Source organism: Lissotriton vulgaris, chromosome 5 (genome assembly GCF_964263255.1).
Source record: "Lissotriton vulgaris chromosome 5, aLisVul1.2, whole genome shotgun sequence".
Classification (NCBI taxonomy): domain Eukaryota; kingdom Metazoa; phylum Chordata; class Amphibia; order Caudata; family Salamandridae; genus Lissotriton; species Lissotriton vulgaris.
Genome location: NC_141693.1, coordinates 235,339,625 through 235,357,241, shown reverse-complemented (window position 1 = coordinate 235,357,241; position 17,617 = coordinate 235,339,625). Strand labels below are relative to the sequence as shown.

Below are 17,617 nucleotides of genomic sequence, written 5' to 3'. Positions count from 1 at the left end.
ATGGTGGAGAGTAGTCCATTTACAAAAAGTTGGTGAGTAATTGACAATAATTTTTTTCTGAACTCTCTGTTCAGCTGGCTCTTATTTTCTTCAAGAATTACAACAGATTTGCTAAAATCTAAGGAGGGTATAAGATTGACATATGATATGTGCCTCCAGTGCAATCTCCTGACAGAGTTTCTGATACCCATGGTACTGGTGACTCTAGCAGAGGGAAGAGATGGGGGTGCAGATGACCTGATGAAGGAGGAATTACCAGGGAATTAATTATTTTGATCCTTATTTCCCCGTTTTTCTGTCATTCATGCATGGTACTCCACTTAAAGAGGAATGCCCCTTTCACGCCGCTTCCAGATTGTGATTCTGTATGAGTTATAAAATTGATTTTGTTTATTAGATGTTGCCGTTATGTGGTCGAAAATACAATTAATTTCAGGCTTTTTATACGTAAATCTTAAGTTCACGTTCTGGCAGGTTGTATACTTGAAATAACACAATAATTTCCTTATGCCTCTTTTTAACGCACAACTGTCAACTCTTGCAGGACGACCAACAGTGCCTCACTGCTGCTACGGTTTTTGTATCGATTTGTTGATTAAACTTGCACGAGAAATGCATTTCACGTATGAAGTTCACCTTGTTGCAGATGGGAAATTTGGCACCCAGGAGAGGGTAAGTTTCTTGAAACAATTTTGGATTCTCAAATCACATCTAAGCTAATTCTAAAAGGTTATTATTTTGATAGAAGGGGAGCGAAATGCGCAAGTTGTTCAGAAAAGCCAACACACTGGTGTGGACCTTGATGTTCACTCAAATAAGCACTCACTTTCCCAAATCATAGTATGGCTAATTGCATGCCAAGAGGATCTGTGGCTGCTTAATCGAAGGATCATTGCTAGGTTTTGTTGTGACATTGCACAGACAGTAGACTCCCAACTTAATAAAACATATTTAAAACTTCACAAGCCTCATAATTGAATTCGAGACTGAAAAAAGAGCATCGTGAACTGTTTCGGCTGCAGGGAGGGAGCACAAGGGGCTCCCTCTATTGAGGTCTCTGTTTGTGTGACCTCCTCAGTGCTTAATGTATAAAAGAATGAGTGTCTATGCAAAATCTCTACTCAAATACCCGCAGCCGATCATTTTAAATATCCTGCCTCTTTAGTCCACTACCAGACACACCCTGCCCCTTTATCTCTGTCTTGCAGCAGGTTCTTGCATCTACCTTTGTGACAACTTTTCGTCTATCTATTTCTCTTTCTTTCTGCTGTGTTTGTTTTTCCCTCGGATACCTGATGAGGAAATATAAGTTGCAGACCCCAAAAATGAGTACCAGTGGGCCCCACTGGTAACCACCAGCTCAAGTTAAGTACTGGAACCCATTCCTTCCCAGAAAAAAAACATTTGTGCAACCCCTCTTACTCATTATACCTTAGTTCTTGTCCCCCAAGCCGCTGCCTCCACTCCTGGCCCCCGGTGCACAATACCACCCTATATCATTTTTTTACTATTTACTATTTAGTAGGCACCCTCTTGATGGAGGCTGGTCTGTGGACTGGGTAAAGTACATCTCTGTAATTATAGTTAGGGTTACCAGAGATACGGATTTTTGGATTTTTGTCCCTTAATAGCTCTGCAGCCGTTTGACGAATCTCCACGAACCTTTGCAGACATGTTGCACCCTTTACATTGTTGCAGGCAGGCCCGGCCCGTGCAGGGCGTTCTACCGGGGCGGTGACGTGAGACGGGGGAGGGGCAGGGTGGGGGTTTTTTAAATGCGGGATATGGACCATTACAGGTAAGTAACGAAAAAAATGAATAAAACGAATTTCGTTGCCCGCGCTGCATCGACAAATGTGATGCAGCGTGGGCAACGAAATTCGTTTTATTTATTTTTTTCGTTACTTACCTGTAATGGTCCATATCTCGCATTTTAAAACCCCCCACCCTGCCCCTCCCCCGCCTGACGTCACCGCCCCGTATAACGCCCTGTACGGGCCGGGCCTGGTTGCAGGATTGAAAGTTTCACAGCGTTTCATCAAGAGGCTGCAATAAAAAAGGATGGTCCCAAATCACACTTGCCAGTCATTGCATTTACATTGACTTTTGTACTTCATGTAGCAGCAAAACGGCTGAACGGATTGTACTAAAATTTCACTCAATGTGCATTAGACTGTGTAGATAATTATTTTTGCTATTGCAAGTGAAGTTATGAAGTGATTATGAAGGTGTAAGGGCCAACAACGTTGTGATATCTTGTAGCACAATACTATTAAAAGTGGCAAGGAAGCCCAAAAAATAAGCTAGACACCATATGTAAAGTTTCCGATTTACTGCATTAACAGCAGAAAGATCCATTTAGGGTCACATGCTAATGTGCCCCTAAAAAAAAAACTAATGAATAGAATACATCTCAATCTACATAAGATTTCTTTGCATGCTCCCTGGTTCACAAAATAAAACTGGTCCACATGCCAAACAAAAGCTATCCTTTTCATGCAACCCTGTGCAAAAAACCCATGAAAGATTGCCCTAGCACAATCTGACTAAAAGGAAGTACAAAAAATTAACTAGACTGCATATGTAAAGTTGCAGACTTACTACAGGAATATTTGAAAACCCATTATGGTTACATGCTAATGGAAACCTATGAACTAATAGTTAGCGAATAGAATGCATCTTAAATAATCTACATAAGTTTTCTTTGCATGCTCTCTGGCTCACAAAATAAAACTGGCCCAAAAAGCCAAACAAATACTATCTTTCCCTATGCGCCCCTGTGCAACAAAATGAAACATCGACCTAGCAGTGAGCCACACAAAATACAATTTCCAGGACATGAATATTGGCCAGAAGGAAAAAAAAAGAATCTCAAAATACACGAGTAGAGATTGGGTCGGCAATGTAGGCTGTGTACCAAGGCAATCTCTACGGTATATTGTGGGCATTCTAGGGCATAGTCTGGGTCTAGCATAAAATGGCTCTCATTGGCATATTTTGGACATCCTAGGCATTATGATGGCTATCCTCAACAAGTATCCTGGCTACCAAGGCACTTGATTACTGATTATGTTATAATTCACTTAGTGGCATTGCATCATTTGTATTTGTATTGATAAAACCTTGTATAACATTCCTATCAGTACTACTGTTTGAGGTCATAGCATATATGATTGCATATTTGTTGTCTCAATTTACTTGATAGCTCTGGTTTCTGAGGCTATGAGATGTGTTTAACCCGCCAGATATTTATCAAAAAGAAAGGGGAGGTAGAGGTTTTTCCGAGCTAGGTCCGCCCTCCTTTATTGTGCTCCTACGTATTTTCCGCAAGTCGCAGCACGCCCCAGTTCGTAGAGAACTGGGATGGCCACAATGAAGAAGCATGTCACTGTGGGGAAATCCTGGTGAGTGAGGGGACTCAAGAAAGACATTTTTCTTTCCTGGAGGCCTTTTCTAATCTCACTGATCAGATGCCCTATCCTTAACCTATGACTAGGTCCTCAAACCCGACACCTCGGGTTTCAGTTTAACCTGCCAGATAGCCAATGCGTCTACTGAAATAGAGTATGATATCCATGCAACTTTTAATTTCACCAATAGGCACCCTCCAAGTAAATTCACAGTTATAACATGTGATGAAAACTTTCTTTCAGTACTAAGGGGGTCATTACGATGGAGGATTTTCCGCATCCTCCGGGCCGGCGGAAGCCACCGCCGGCCCGGAGGATGCGGAAAATCCTCTGCGGACCCACCAGGACCCACCGCCACATTAGGATGGCTGGTGGGTCATGGTTTAGGTCCGCAGCTTTTCCGCCGCGGCTGGCTTACAACCGCGGCGGAAAAACACTAAAATGGTGACGGTGTCTCTCAGACACCGTCAGCCAGATTAGGATGTGCTTTTGAACATGCTTTTCCGCGGCGGCTTTTCCGCCGTGGAAAAGCATGTGTAACTGCACTGCGGGGGCCCGTTGCGGGCCCCCTAGGTGTAGTGGGGGGTGGGGGGTGCACATGGGGGGTACCTATGGTACCCCCCTGCATTTGCGTGCACAATGCAGCAGGCACCGCGCGGTGCCTTCCGCTTTGTGCACGCAAATCTTATCTTATCTTATCTTATCTTATTGTTTTGGTAAAGCGCTACAGCTGCCCCGGCAATGAGGCGTCCCGGTGCTGGAACCCAGATCAGATCCTGAGCGTGGAGAGTCCATGAACAAAAGGGAGGATTACAGGCAAGGGAATAAAAAAGTTTTCACTGCTTTCCGGAAAGCAGATAGATTATCTATCGAGCGAATATGATGTGGTAGTTCATTCCACATCTTGGCTCCCAGGAACCTAAAGGAGCGGCCGCCCATGCGGCAAAGTTTTATGCGTGGGACACAAAGAAGATTTTGGTTGGAAGATCTTAAGTTCCGTGACGGCGCATAGGGAGTGAGAAGGGGTTGAAGCAGAGGGGGGGTGTTGAGTTTGAGAATTTTGAAAGTCATGATGAGGGTCTTGAATTTGATTCTGGAGTCAACAGGGAGCCAGTGCAGTTTTCTGATGGTTGCTCTGGCTGAGCATCTACGGGGAAGGCCGACCAAAGTTCTAGCGGCCGAGTTCTGCACGCGTTGGAGTCGTGCTAACTCACATTTGTTGGCGCCCAGAAGAAGTACATTGGCATAGTCTAGACGCGAGAGGATGGTGGCTTGGATGATGAGTTGGCGGGTCTTTGCGTCGAAGAAGCCTAGTATGTGGCTAAGGCTTCTCAGTAAGCCGATGCAGGTGCCGGCAACTTTCTTGGTGTGGGCTCGAAAGTTGAGTGAGTCGTCCATCCAGACACCCAAGTTTTTCACTAGGGTTTTGGGAGGAGGGATGGTACCAAGGGAGGATGGCCACCAGTGCTCACTCCAAAGGCTGGTGTTTTTGCCAAGGAGAAGCACCTCTGTTTTTCCGCCCTTAAGTTGCAAACAGTTCGTGGTCATCCATTGGGCGACCGCAGAGAGTCCGTTTTTAAAGTTAGAGGAAAGGTTGGAAGGACCGTCTGAGAGGGCGATGGCCAGTTGTGTATCGTCAGCGTACGATACCAGTGTCAAGCCCCATTCTTTGGCCACTGCCGCCAGAGGCTGAACATAGAGATTGAAAAGAGAGGGGCTTAACGTAGAGCCCTGTGGGACTCCCTGTTCAATAGGATGGGGTTTAGATAGGAAGGGAGGGGCAGAGACGCGAAAGGACCTGTTCTCAAGGAAGGATCTGAACCACTCCAAGGCATGACCAGTTACTCCAAAGGTCTCCAGACGTTTAAGAAGGATGACATGGGATACCGTGTCAAATGCCGCGCTGAGATCCAGAAGGACCAGCGCAGCACTTTGACCGGCATCCAGAATCGTCCGGAGGTGCTCTGTGGTGGCTAAGAGAGCAGACTCAGTGCTATGGCCAGGTCTGAACCCATTTTGTGATGGGTCCAGAATGTTGTTTTTGACCATATGCTGGGATAGAGTGCAGTTAACATGCGCTTCAGCGAGTTTGGAAAGCTGTGCATGCTTTTTTAACATTGCTGCGGGTGCAGCTTGAAGCTCCACCCGCCGCAATGTTAAAATAGAGGATGTGACCGCCACCCAGGCGGTCACATCCTAATCTGCACAGAGGGAACGCCGCAGCCCATGCGGACGTTCCCTCATGCTCTGGGGTCTTGAGTCCGTCTGCGATCGTAATGACCCCATAAGTTGGGAACATGAAAGTTGACTGAAGGTAGACATAAAGAATTATGGTATATACATCTTCAAAGATGACATGTCAATGTCAAAATGTATTCTCTGAGTATGTAAACTATCTAAAACCATTTATTAGTTACATTAAACGAAAACATGTTGAGTATTTCCACCATGTTTTAGCACATTTTCCTGGGGTATGAACCCTCTCAGTACCCATGAAGAGGATCTAACATGTCAGGGAAAAGTAGTAGTAATGCAATATTTTATGAATGCCTATTCGAAATAACTTGGCTTTTTTAGTCACACTATTTGAAAATAGTGCTGCAAAGTGAGCAGCTTGGCCTCTTTTGTTCAGAATCTTGTGGATTCCCTCCCAAACCTCAGTCGTTCTTGAATTCTTTTATTATTTCATGAGTGTCTTTGAAGAATTGTTTGGAAAACCTATTGCTTTTTGGCCAAATTCTTCAACATTTCTTCTGCAATTGTGCTGTAAAATAAATGATTTCCTCCCAATATTCTCAAAGTTTCCTTTGAGGACCCACTCCAGCCTTTGATTCTAGCTAGGAAGAGGCAAGCTCACTTTCTCTGTTTGTTCACTTAAAGTTGAGGGCATTTTAACCACCCAGTCTGACCCCTGAAGTTAAATTATTTCCAGTGAATACTTGCTGAATTTAACATGTGAAAAATGCCCAATAATTTCCGTGTTTTCTGGATTTTTCTGCATTAAGCATTAAAAACTGCTTGTTTTTACCCTTTACTGGGTAGCTAATTGTGGTGCCATTTAGCAGCCCAATAATCAACGATCCCAGGATGCGTTGTTTATCAGGTTCAATAGATATCATATCTAATGCCAGGCCACGCATAATAAAGTCTTAATATTTTAATGGAGAAACGCGTACACAAACATTGGCAAAGCCTATGCTAAGTCTATTGGCTTTGTCAATGCTGCATAGCCAAACAAGCTGCTGTACAACTTGGCTTATAGTTAACCATGGGCGAATTTTGCGAATCTCGCGTTCGCGAATTTTGCGGATTTGCGAACTCGCAATCCGCAAAATCCGCGAATTCTCGCGAATTTGCGGATTTTTTTTTTTTGTGTGTTCACGCGGGTTTCTGCCAGTTCGCGAGGGTTTTGTACAATTTCGCAAAACGCGAACTTACCTGTCGGTCGCAAGTTTCGCGAACTTGTTGTTTCTACGTGTCCAGCCTGTTTGGGACACTCTTCTTCATCACTGCCACTCTCTGTCACCACTGCCACTCTCTGACTACTCATGCCACCCTCTGGCCCACCCATGCCACCCTCTGTTTCATCACAGCACCCTCTGGTTGTCCAGTCAGTGTACATTATTGTGGCAACGCAAGCACACCTTCCCTGCCTCAAGTGACCTGAATTAATTTGGGGCTGATTAATGTGTCACAGAATATTTTTTTAGCTGGCACCTGCTTCCTTAGTGCTTCCTGATTAGTGATCTTTTGCACTTGCTAAGTGCTTTCATTGTTGCAAAATTAGTTACAATACCTGCCCTGCCCCAACTGACAATAATGAATTAGGGGCTGATTAATGGATTTGAACTTCCAGCCTGGCTCCTGCTTGTCTCCCTTAGCTGTAATTCAGGACCTTTGTGGCATATGTGTAACTATTCTGAGGTTCAGAGCAGGGTCACATAATAGTTGCAACTGGCAACTGAACTCTGGAGGGGCCCCTCAGGAAGCACTACAGGAAATGGCTACTAATGATGAGCCTGAACTTTTGAACCTGGTAAGTAGTTTCAGTTTTGCTAAAATCGTATTTCTGCAATTTAGCGCTTATTCGCGGGGCGCGAAGTTGTACTGGGAAGCCGCGAACTCACGTGAACAGTGCGAGCAAAATCCGCTGCTCGCGGATTTGCAGATTTTGCGGGAGATTCGCGAATCTCGCGGATTGCGAATTTACCGAAAATCCGCAAAATCCGCGAGCGAAACGGATTTTCCGCCCATGCTTACTTATAGTAAAATAATAAAGCACTTTAATGCAACAATGAGTGGGAGAAGGACAGGGGGTGCAGTGGGTGACAAACACAGGTGAGGGGGAGGAAGGTGGTGGGTAAGAAACAACAATGAGGGAGAGGAGGGCAGAGGTGGTGGGGGAAACACAAAAAATGACATGGGCGAAGGAGAGAAACTACGGAGACATGCACTCTTGAAAAGTGCATTTCAAAAAGGACACTAGCTGCAGACAGGGATCTGCATTTAGTTCATGCTCCATGGCAGGGATGAAGACTTGAAGCCTAGGAGGAAGCCTGGGGTGAGAAGGAGTCGCTAACCATTTGGAAGCAAGGAAACAAGAGTGACGTGGGAGCCAACCACTGGTAACTACCAGTAAGTAATGGTCAGGATGTAAGCCAATTTTAACCTCTTAGCTGCGTCGAACGTTCAGCACCCAGTGCTGAACGTTCGAATAACGAGCGCTGGCCCGTCGGCCAAGGGTCGTGCGCAGCACTGGCAAGGTAGTGCTCGCAACGACCGTTTGCCAACGGCAGCGCTTAAGGGGTTAAGATTATTTTTTTATTTACAAGAGATTTCGCAAAACGGAATGCAAGCACTGTGCAGGCGAAACCTAGAAGTTAACGAATTTCACACATCCCTAATCGGGTAGTGCACTGTTAAAATGATTATAGCTGCCGAAAAATATGACTTGCTGGTGCATATTTATCACTTGAGGTCAATTGAAGCCACAGCAGTCTTTGTATGTGTTTATTGTTTGGACCAGATTATGCATAACAATACAGCACAAGTATGATACTGCAACATGGTTTACCTGGCTACCTAGCAGGGGAGTGCTGACTGACAGCTGTTTTTTGTCACTGCAGGTCAATAACAGCAATAAGAAAGAATGGAACGGGATGATGGGTGAGCTGCTGAGCGGCCAGGCTGATATGATAGTGGCTCCCCTCACCATCAACAACGAGCGAGCCCAGTACATAGAGTTCTCGAAACCCTTCAAGTACCAAGGACTAACCATTCTGGTTAAAAAGGTGAGCATTTATAAGGCGGAATACCACAAGCTATGTACTCTGGGCCCGATTCACAAAAGGCCTCCGCCCACGTGCCCGACAACTGCTGAGCCTCTGCCACGAGTGTGGAGGCCCTTTGTGAATTGGACCCTCTGTTGTTTTTTCCTGAAACTCCAGAGTCTTTGGTAAAGTTTAAGTTTAAGATACAATATTTATTTACCTCTACAAATGCAGCGTAAGAGTATCTTGGACATATCAGGGAAGGAGCGAAAAATAAAAAAAAGTAAGACTTACTAGAAGAAAAAGGCTCACAAGAAAAAAAAAACTTAACATAAAGGTATGTTTTAAGGGCCTTTTTAAAACACGAGGGGTTGGAGATCAGCCGTATTTGGATCCTATACCACACAGGACCCTCCGAACCTGTGGAACTTTAACTCCCGTCATGATGGATGGCATATTCTTAGCCAGCAGGGAAATCAATTGTAATGAAAAAGAGGGTAATTTCGATGAAATTCACATTGCTTGAACAGAATGCAGCCAAAAGCCAGTGCAAGACGCAACATGCAGTTTGGACATGTTCGAATTTTTTGAACCCGTTTCCACCATATTTTGAAGCCTTTGCAGTTTTGTGACAAATGCCTTGTGCAGGCCAAGCGGCCATGACTGAGATGAGACAAAAAAAGAGGACTATCTTTGGTCCCGTTGTGAGCACTCAACCGCTGCTGTGCATGGCCTTCGGCCTACAGCCAGACCATCCGACCAACCCCATACCCAAACCCAGGTGTGCACTGCTCCAGGCTGTGCATAGCAAGGGTTGAGGACAAAGTGCGCAGCAGTTTTTGGCCACAATACCTAGCCATACACCAAGACCTGTGCCCAACTAGATGCGAGTTGCCATCTTTTTCGTCACTCATATTGCCACTGCCAAGGAATTAATACGTATTTATGCCTGGCTAGATGTGACCAAATAACAATTTATCGACCCCACAGGGCCTTTCTTTTTTACATAAAGGGGAGGGGTGGCATAGCCCCCCTCCCCAAGCCTTATTAGGCCCTGGGTACCCCATCATCCAGGGCTTTGTTTATGATAGGGCTGCTGTGTGGCCCCCGCAGCCGAGCATTATTAAGCCCTGGGCACCCCATCCCTTAGGGGACCGCACTATTAAAGGTTTGTGCCCACCCAGGGCACCCACCATACACATGTTGGGGCTCTAGGGCCCTCGTGGCCCTACAGGCTCCCCACATGCATTGGAAGCCAGCATTGCCCCCCTACAGGGAGCAGCTACTAATGCTGCTTCTTCTGGGCAATTCGGGCAGGGAAACAGCTCAAAACTCTACTCCCTTCTGGCAGGAGCATTTCTAAAGCTCTCACTAGCTTGGAGCAGACTAAGGGCCTCATTAGGATGGAGGACGGACCTGCGTCCGTCCGCCACCCCCGAGGTGGAGGGACCGTCCAGAGGGGCAGTGGCGGTCCCTCCGTGCAAATTAGGATGTGGCCGCCACCCTGACTATCACATCCCGTATCTATAACCTTGCGGCGGGTGCTACTTGAAGCAGCGCCCGCCGCAAGGTTAAAATTGCATGCTTTGCATATGCATACACAAAGCGGCAGGCACCGCGCGGTGCCTGCCGCTTTGTGCATGCATATGCAGGGGGTACCATAGGTACTCCCCATGTGCACCCCTCGCCCCACAACACCCTGGGGGCCCGCAACGGGCCCCCAGAAGCATTGGTCCACATGCTTTTCCACGGCAGAAAATCCACAGCGGAAAAGCATGTTTCCTCACCCTTCGTAATTTGGCTGGCGGTGTCTTGCAGACACTGCCACCAAATTGCGGACAATATCCCACGGATCAGCGACGGACGGACTGATCCTGCCGCCATCCTAAGGTGGCTGGTGGTGTTTTGGAGGTCCGCAGCGGTGAATCCGCATCCTCCGGGCTGGCGGGGGCTTCCGCCGGCCCGGAGGATGCAGATTCACCGCCATCCTAATCGACCCCTTAGTGTTTTCATATGCTTGGTGAGAGATTGAAAAATGTTTGGGTCAAGTGGGAGCAAACATAGGTTTTCCTGCCCACGTCAGTGCAGGCAGGGACATTGCTATATTCTGGGGATAGGATCCCCAGGGCCACAGAACGTTAGGGAGAGTGGCTGCGTGGCCCCCCTCCATTTAAATTGTAAATAGCAGCCATGAGCGATGGAGTTCCCAGTGCCTTTTGGCCCGGGGGTGCCCTCCCCTTTTTACCCCAAGGGATGGGGTCCTTGGGGCTTCTGGAAGCTCATGGAGGGGGCTCTGTAGTCCCCTCTTCTATTATGCAAATTTCAGCTCCCAAGGGTGGGCTTCCCAGGCCATTAATGGATCAGGGAGGGGATCCCTGAGGCCCACCTCCCTTTTTTCATTATTTCCACCCAGGGGTGGGGTTCCTGGGGCCTTTAAATGGTTCAGGGAAGGGGGCCAATTGGCCCCACTCCCCTTTTTGAACACAACCCCAGGTCTGGACTCCCTGGGCTATAATTAATGAATGCGGCCTAGCTGCATTCATTAATTGTTTTCCGACCCCAAATAAAAACACATACATGTGCTCACTCACAGACCCACACACCTACTCGAACTCTCACATACCCACTTACACACCCACACAACCATTCACCCACCCATACAGCCACTCGCACACCCACTCACTGACCCACAAAACCACTCACACACCCACTCACAGACCCATACAGCACTCACACACCCACTCACACACCCACATACCCAATCACAGACCTACAAAACCACCCACTCACAGACCAACACACCTACACACACATCAACTCACACACACGCACACCCACTTACACCCCTACACAACCCCTCACACACTCCTACAGCCACTCACACAGCCACAAAACCACTAATGAACCCACATAGTCACTCACCCAGCCACTCACATGCCCACAAACTGGCAGTGATACACTTATAGAAATTGCAGTATCATATGTTTATAATAAATGTGTTGCTGTTTTAGTATTGAATGTGTGTAATATAACCAGCAGAACCCTTATTTGATCCATCGATCCATAAAATGAATTTTAAAAAAATACTTTGTGCATTGCATTTATAGAAAGACTACATAAGTTACCTTCACCTTAATATTTAAATGTTTAGCTTTACATTTCTAACAAGATTGAAAGTGTAAATAAAATGTAGTTATAAACTTGTGAAAATGCATATTAGTAAATTGATCTTATTGGTCAAATCGCAGTACAATTTATATTAGAAAAAGCTGTTGATATTTAGTTAAACAAACAAAGGTTATAGGGATGTTATAGTTAGGGGATAGCATTATAAAAACATAGAAATTCACTGAAAAAAACAAAGGTTACAGGGACGTTATAGATGGGAAATAGAGTTAAAACAACTATCGAAATGTACAGAAAAAGACAAAGGTTACGGGGACTGTTTGAAATGGGGTCCCTGGTTGGCAGTAGTTTGCACACTGTCCAGACAAGGGGCCTTAACTCTAGTCAGGGTAAGTAAGTTACATGCCAAAGATAACCCGTGCTCACCTCCTTGGTAGCTTGGCTCAGATGAGTCAGGCTTATTCCCAGAGGCAATGTGTAATGTATTTGTAACACAGTGAAAACACCACAAAAGTACTCCATGCCAGTTTAGAAAAAAACCCATTATTTATCTGATTAAAATAAGACCAAAAAGACAAACCTCCGACATAGACAAGTAAAGATACGAAATTTCAAAAATTAAATGCAATTATAGCGCTTAGAAACCCAATAGTTACAACTGGTACTATAAAGACGTGGTTGACAAAGTCGAAGCTCAAAGATCTGGGACAACCACTATGGACAGCTGGCCAGTTACAGAGTCATACAGACCCCCGTTACAGCACCTTGGAAAACAATGACCAACAAAGACGTTGTGAGGTGCCGGGGAGGTGAGGCATCGCTAAGGTAGGTTCCTTATTGTTGGTGCAGGTCGGCGGCATGTTTGGACTCTGGGTGGCGCATTGTACAAAGGAAGTAAGGTGTCACTGAAGCAAGTGAGGCGTTCTTTCCTGGATGCGGTATGGAGTTGTTGAGCCGGTGATACCCGGGACGGTGCAAGGCACAGCGGAGGTGATGCGGTGTTGGTGGTGATGCGTCGGTTCTACTGTCAGTGTGGGGTCAATGAAGTGTCGAGAGTCAAGCCAAGCGTTGTCAATTTTGCAGTGTCAATGTCACACCATGGGGCCACCAGTGCGGCAGCAGAGTCAGAGTCATGCGCCATGCACTTCGGTGAACCAGTACTCAGGCCTCCCTCTGTGGTGGTTCTTTGGAGGTACTGCGGCGGTGTCGAGGTCTGTATTTCAAGTCACAGTTGTTGCGTTGAGCGGGGACCACAGCTCCAGTGCAGGCAGTGCCGTGGTGTTAGAGAGCGGCCCCTGCTCCGAAGGCACACTCGAGGTGCTGGTTTCTTCTTGTTGCTCACAGCAAACTCATTTCCAGGAGCCCAGGAGCTGGATTTGGCACCGCTTGGCAGAGTAGGGCTCTCAGCAAGGAAGTCCAGGTTCTGTAGATTAATTCTTTGATGGCCTTGAGACTTCTTAACAGGAGGCAAGCTTAGATCAAGCCCTTGGAGAATCTTAAAAAGCAGGATCTAGAAAGCAAAGTCCATCCAGTCCTTTGACTCCCAGGACAGAGTCAGCAAGCAACAGGCCAGCACAACAAAGCAAACAGTAAAGTGTCAGTCCCTCCTGAAGCAACACAGCTCTTCTTTCTGGCAGAATGTCCTCAGTACAGAAGTGTTCTGAGTTTATAGTGTCGGAGGCCCAGTACTTATACCCATTTCAGCATTTGAAGTAGGCAACCTTCAAAGGAAAGTCTTTGTCGTGCACAAGACCCAACCCTCTCTTGCCCTGACTCCAGAAACACTACAGGGGGTAGAGACTACTTTGGGTGTGGCAAGGCACAGCCCTGGTCAGGTGCAAATGTTGACTCCTCCCACACTCTAGCTCAGGACAACCCATCAGCCTGGTGATGGGCCATTGGGATATGCACGCAACACCTTAGCTCCCTTTTGTGACTGTATAGAGTGAATGCATGAGAGCCAAACTGTCACCCTGACCCACATATTCAGAGACAGGCAGAGGCACATAATTTATTTTATTTATTTATTTTATTTGTTGAATTTGTAAGGCGCTCAGCTACCCAAAAAGGGTTTCCCGGCGCCAGGACGGTCCTAGGCAGTAAGCAGGTCCTTTACTGATCAAACAACGAGGTTTTGAGGTTTTTCCGAAAACTCATGTAGTTAGTCTCTTTGTGGATGAAAGTAGGAAGAGTGTTCCAGATAGAGGGGCCCAGGTAGGAGAAAGATTTCCCTCCCATTCTGGAAAGTTTAACCCTTACCCTGGTTAAATGGTTAAAGTAAGCAAATGCTCACTTTCTAAAACTGGTATTTTCAGACCTGCAAATTAAAGACTAACTTCAATAAAATATGTATTTTTAAATTGTCCAGAGACACCAAACTCCAATTTTCTATCAGCTCCCAATTGGCAGATACACTTGTAAGATGTTACAAGGCAGCTCCAATGCTATGGAAATGATAGGTTTTGCTGTGGTGAAAAACGAAATTGGAAGTATTTCACTACCAGACCATGTAAAACACATGAGTACATGTCCTACCTTTTAAATATGCTGCTGGCCCACTTGTAGCATTTGAACTACTGGCATCGGGCACACATAGTGAACTATACTGGAGACTTACTAGTAAATCATGGGGAAACCACATACCATGTTTAAGAGGGGAGAGTATATGCACATTAGCCCTGATTAGCAGTGGTAAAGTACCCAGAGTCCTAAAGCCAACAAAAAGGGGTCAGAAAACTAGGAAGAAGAATGCAAAACATTTGGGAATAACTCTGCAAAAAGGAACACGTCCTAAAGGTTAGGTTCAGATTTTACACACACAAAACCATAGAAATGCAGCAGTTATAGTTATCTAAAGTAACTATAACTCATACACTAAGGTAACTATTACTCGTGCCTTCGCAATGCACTGCTAATTACCCCATATATCACGTCACTCACGACATCTTCTATGATATCATTTATAATATCATTGCAACACTTGCAGTGAAATTATTGATGAGAATACTGTGCATGGCAGGGGGCACAAGTTATAGTTACATTAGGACACAAGTTATAGTTACCTGTGATAACTACATCTGTTGAAAAGATCTGAACCTAACTATAACATCCCTGTAATCTTTGTTTTTTAGTGAATATATATATATTACCTATTGGCGGTCACCAATAGGTAGTTATAGTTAGGACCTCATTTCTATTCAAAAAGCATTTTTTCTTTTCCTAATCATTTTGGCGCCAGTTGACGAATCTTCTCACAATTTTTAAAGCTCGTGGGGCGCTCCAGTTAGCTCCTATCTTCGAAGTTTCAAGGTGATTCGGCAAGCGGGGGACGAGAAAAAAGGGGGGTCCCAAAACGTGTTTTCTCCATGTTAATTCCCATAGGAAACTTTAGACAAGCTTACAGCCCGAACTGCTGAACGGAATTGCACCATATTTGCAAAAAGGTTGCTCTTGTTTCAGAAAGAACTCTTTTGTTAAATGGTGTAAATCCGTTCAGTAAATCCTGAGAAATAAAAAAAAAAGTCAAAAAATGCATTTCACATAGGAAACTTTAGACACGGCTACAGCTCGAACTGCTGAACGGAATTACACCAAATTTGGCACAAAGGTAGCCCTTGTTTCAGAAAGAACTCTTTTTCTTAAATGGTGTAAATCCGTTACGTAGTTGCTGAGAAAATCAAAATATAAATGTTTTGATATATAGAGGCGCGGTGGATCCGTGCACCCTGCCGACCATGAGCTGCATTCTAATTGGCTGTCAACACTTCAAGAAGAACAACAAGAAAACCCAGGGGTCTCTACAGGAAAATATCTTGGAAATTCCTTATTAACTAACCAGACGTCTAGCAAAGTACATCAAGTTAGTGTCAAGACTAAATGGTTAAGACAGAAGACAAGAAATATTACGCAAAGGGCCACCTGTGATTGTAGATCAAGACTCTTGTAGGATTCCCATCAAACACTTGTAATGATCAATGTTATCATTTGGTCATCCTTAGGGTCGTGTGTATCTGCATGATATTTGGTTAAACTGCTATGATATTGCACTGTTCTTGGTTTTAACAGGAAGAGGCCATCTTCAATAAACATTGTCTAGCCTATTTTAATTCACCACTTTTATTATTTCTTGCACTGCACCTGATTCCATCAGATCAATACCACATGGTCCAACAGTGATTGTGGGTCGGAACCCTAATCCACCATAGGGTACGATCTATGTCTCAATGATCTAGAGCAGGGGTCTCCAAACCGGTCCTGGAGGGCCGGATTCATGCCAGATTTTTTGGATATCCCCATTGAGATACATGTAGTAATTTTAAAAATCTGGCATGGATCCGGCCCTCCAGGACTGGTTTGGAGACCCCTGATTTAGAGACACACGACCCTAAGGATGACCAAATGATAACATTGATCATTACAAGTCTTTGATGGGAATCCTACAAGAGTCTTGATCTACAATCACAGGTGGCCCTTTGCGTAATATTTCTTGTCTTCTGTCAGAACTATTTAGTCTTGACACTAATTTTATGTACTTTGCTAGACGTCTGGTTAGTTAATAAGGAATTTCCAAGATATTTTCCTTTAGAGACCCCTAGGTTTTCTTGTTGTTCATTTAGCTCTGAAAGGGGTACAACCTAGGCTGGTCTCAGGCCCTCCACTAATGTATTGTTATTTGGCAACACTTCAAACCAGGAAGTGTTGGCAGCCATCTTGTGCCTCAGTAGAACCGAGGCACAAGAAAATAGAAAAATAAACGTGCAAAGCAAGAAAAGGGGTCAGGGTAGAAACACCCTGACCCCCTAGGCCTGCTCAAGGGGTCCCACAAGGCCCGCAGGACCCAAAAAAAGCATTTTCAAAAAATCAGCTGAATTCATGCTGGCCGCGCGAATCCGGGACAAGAACATTAAAAAAAACAAAGCACCATCTCCCGCGCTTCGTTTAATTGAAGCCCCTGGGTAGGCCAGGTCCCGGGGACAGTAAAAAAATGTGTGGGGGGTCCCAATCCCCCCCACACGGCCCTGGGGACCGCCACCCCCGGGGCTTTGCATAAATATTTGCGGGTCACACTGCCCCCCCCCGGAGGGGCGGGCCTGGATTGACATGAGGGCAAACAAGCCCTGTGGCACGTTTAAAGTTGGGAAATTAATTCCTTTCAATACTGAGGGCCCCTAGGGGCCAACTAGCCCACCAGGTGCATCCAGCAAGTGCCACTGTGCTGCGTTGCAAACAGGTGGCCCAGGTCATGCCCCATTTTACACCTCTCTGCAACGCAGCTCTGTGGAGCTTACTGGAGGTACCTAGTGGGCTAGTTGGACCCCAGGGACCCTCAGGATTCAAGGAGACCTAATCCCTCAATTTAAAATGCTCCACGGGCGTGTTTGCACAGTGGTGAAGGGATGGGATGGGGCCTGAGATAACATTGTGCAAACACGCCCTGTGCTGCGTTTTAAGTTGGGAAATAATTCCTCTCCAATCCTGAGGGTCCCTAGGGGCCAACAACCCCACCAGGTACCTCCAGTAGGCGCCACTGCACTGCGTTGCAGAGAGGTGGGCCAGGCCAAGCCCCTTCTTACACCTCTCTGCAACGCAGCTCTGCGGCGCTTACTGGAGGTACCTGGTTGGCTAGTTGAACCCCAGGGACCGTCAGGATTCAAGGGGACTTAATCTCCCAACTTAAACGGCCTCAGGGCGTGTTTGCACACATCACCTCAGGCCTCTCCCTCCCTTCACCACTGTGCAAACGCACCCCGTAGCGGGTTTTAAGAGGTAGTTTTAATCCCCCTGCCCCATTACGTACTAGGGCCTTACAAA

General features: G+C 45.9%; 1 protein-coding gene across 4 annotated transcripts in view; it reads left to right on the top strand.

Annotated features, from left to right (window-relative positions):
• The window catches only part of GRIN1 (glutamate ionotropic receptor NMDA type subunit 1), an 851,805-nt gene that overhangs the window by 546,384 nt on the left and 287,804 nt on the right, over positions 1-17,617 (top strand). For all 4 annotated transcript variants that reach the window (XM_086921247.1, XM_086921250.1, XM_086921251.1 and 1 more), the window contains 2 exons: positions 545-672; positions 8,537-8,701. In XM_086921247.1, the coding sequence (XP_086777373.1) occupies positions 545-672; positions 8,537-8,701 (293 nt within the window). The remainder of the gene's footprint in view (positions 1-544; positions 673-8,536; positions 8,702-17,617) is intronic.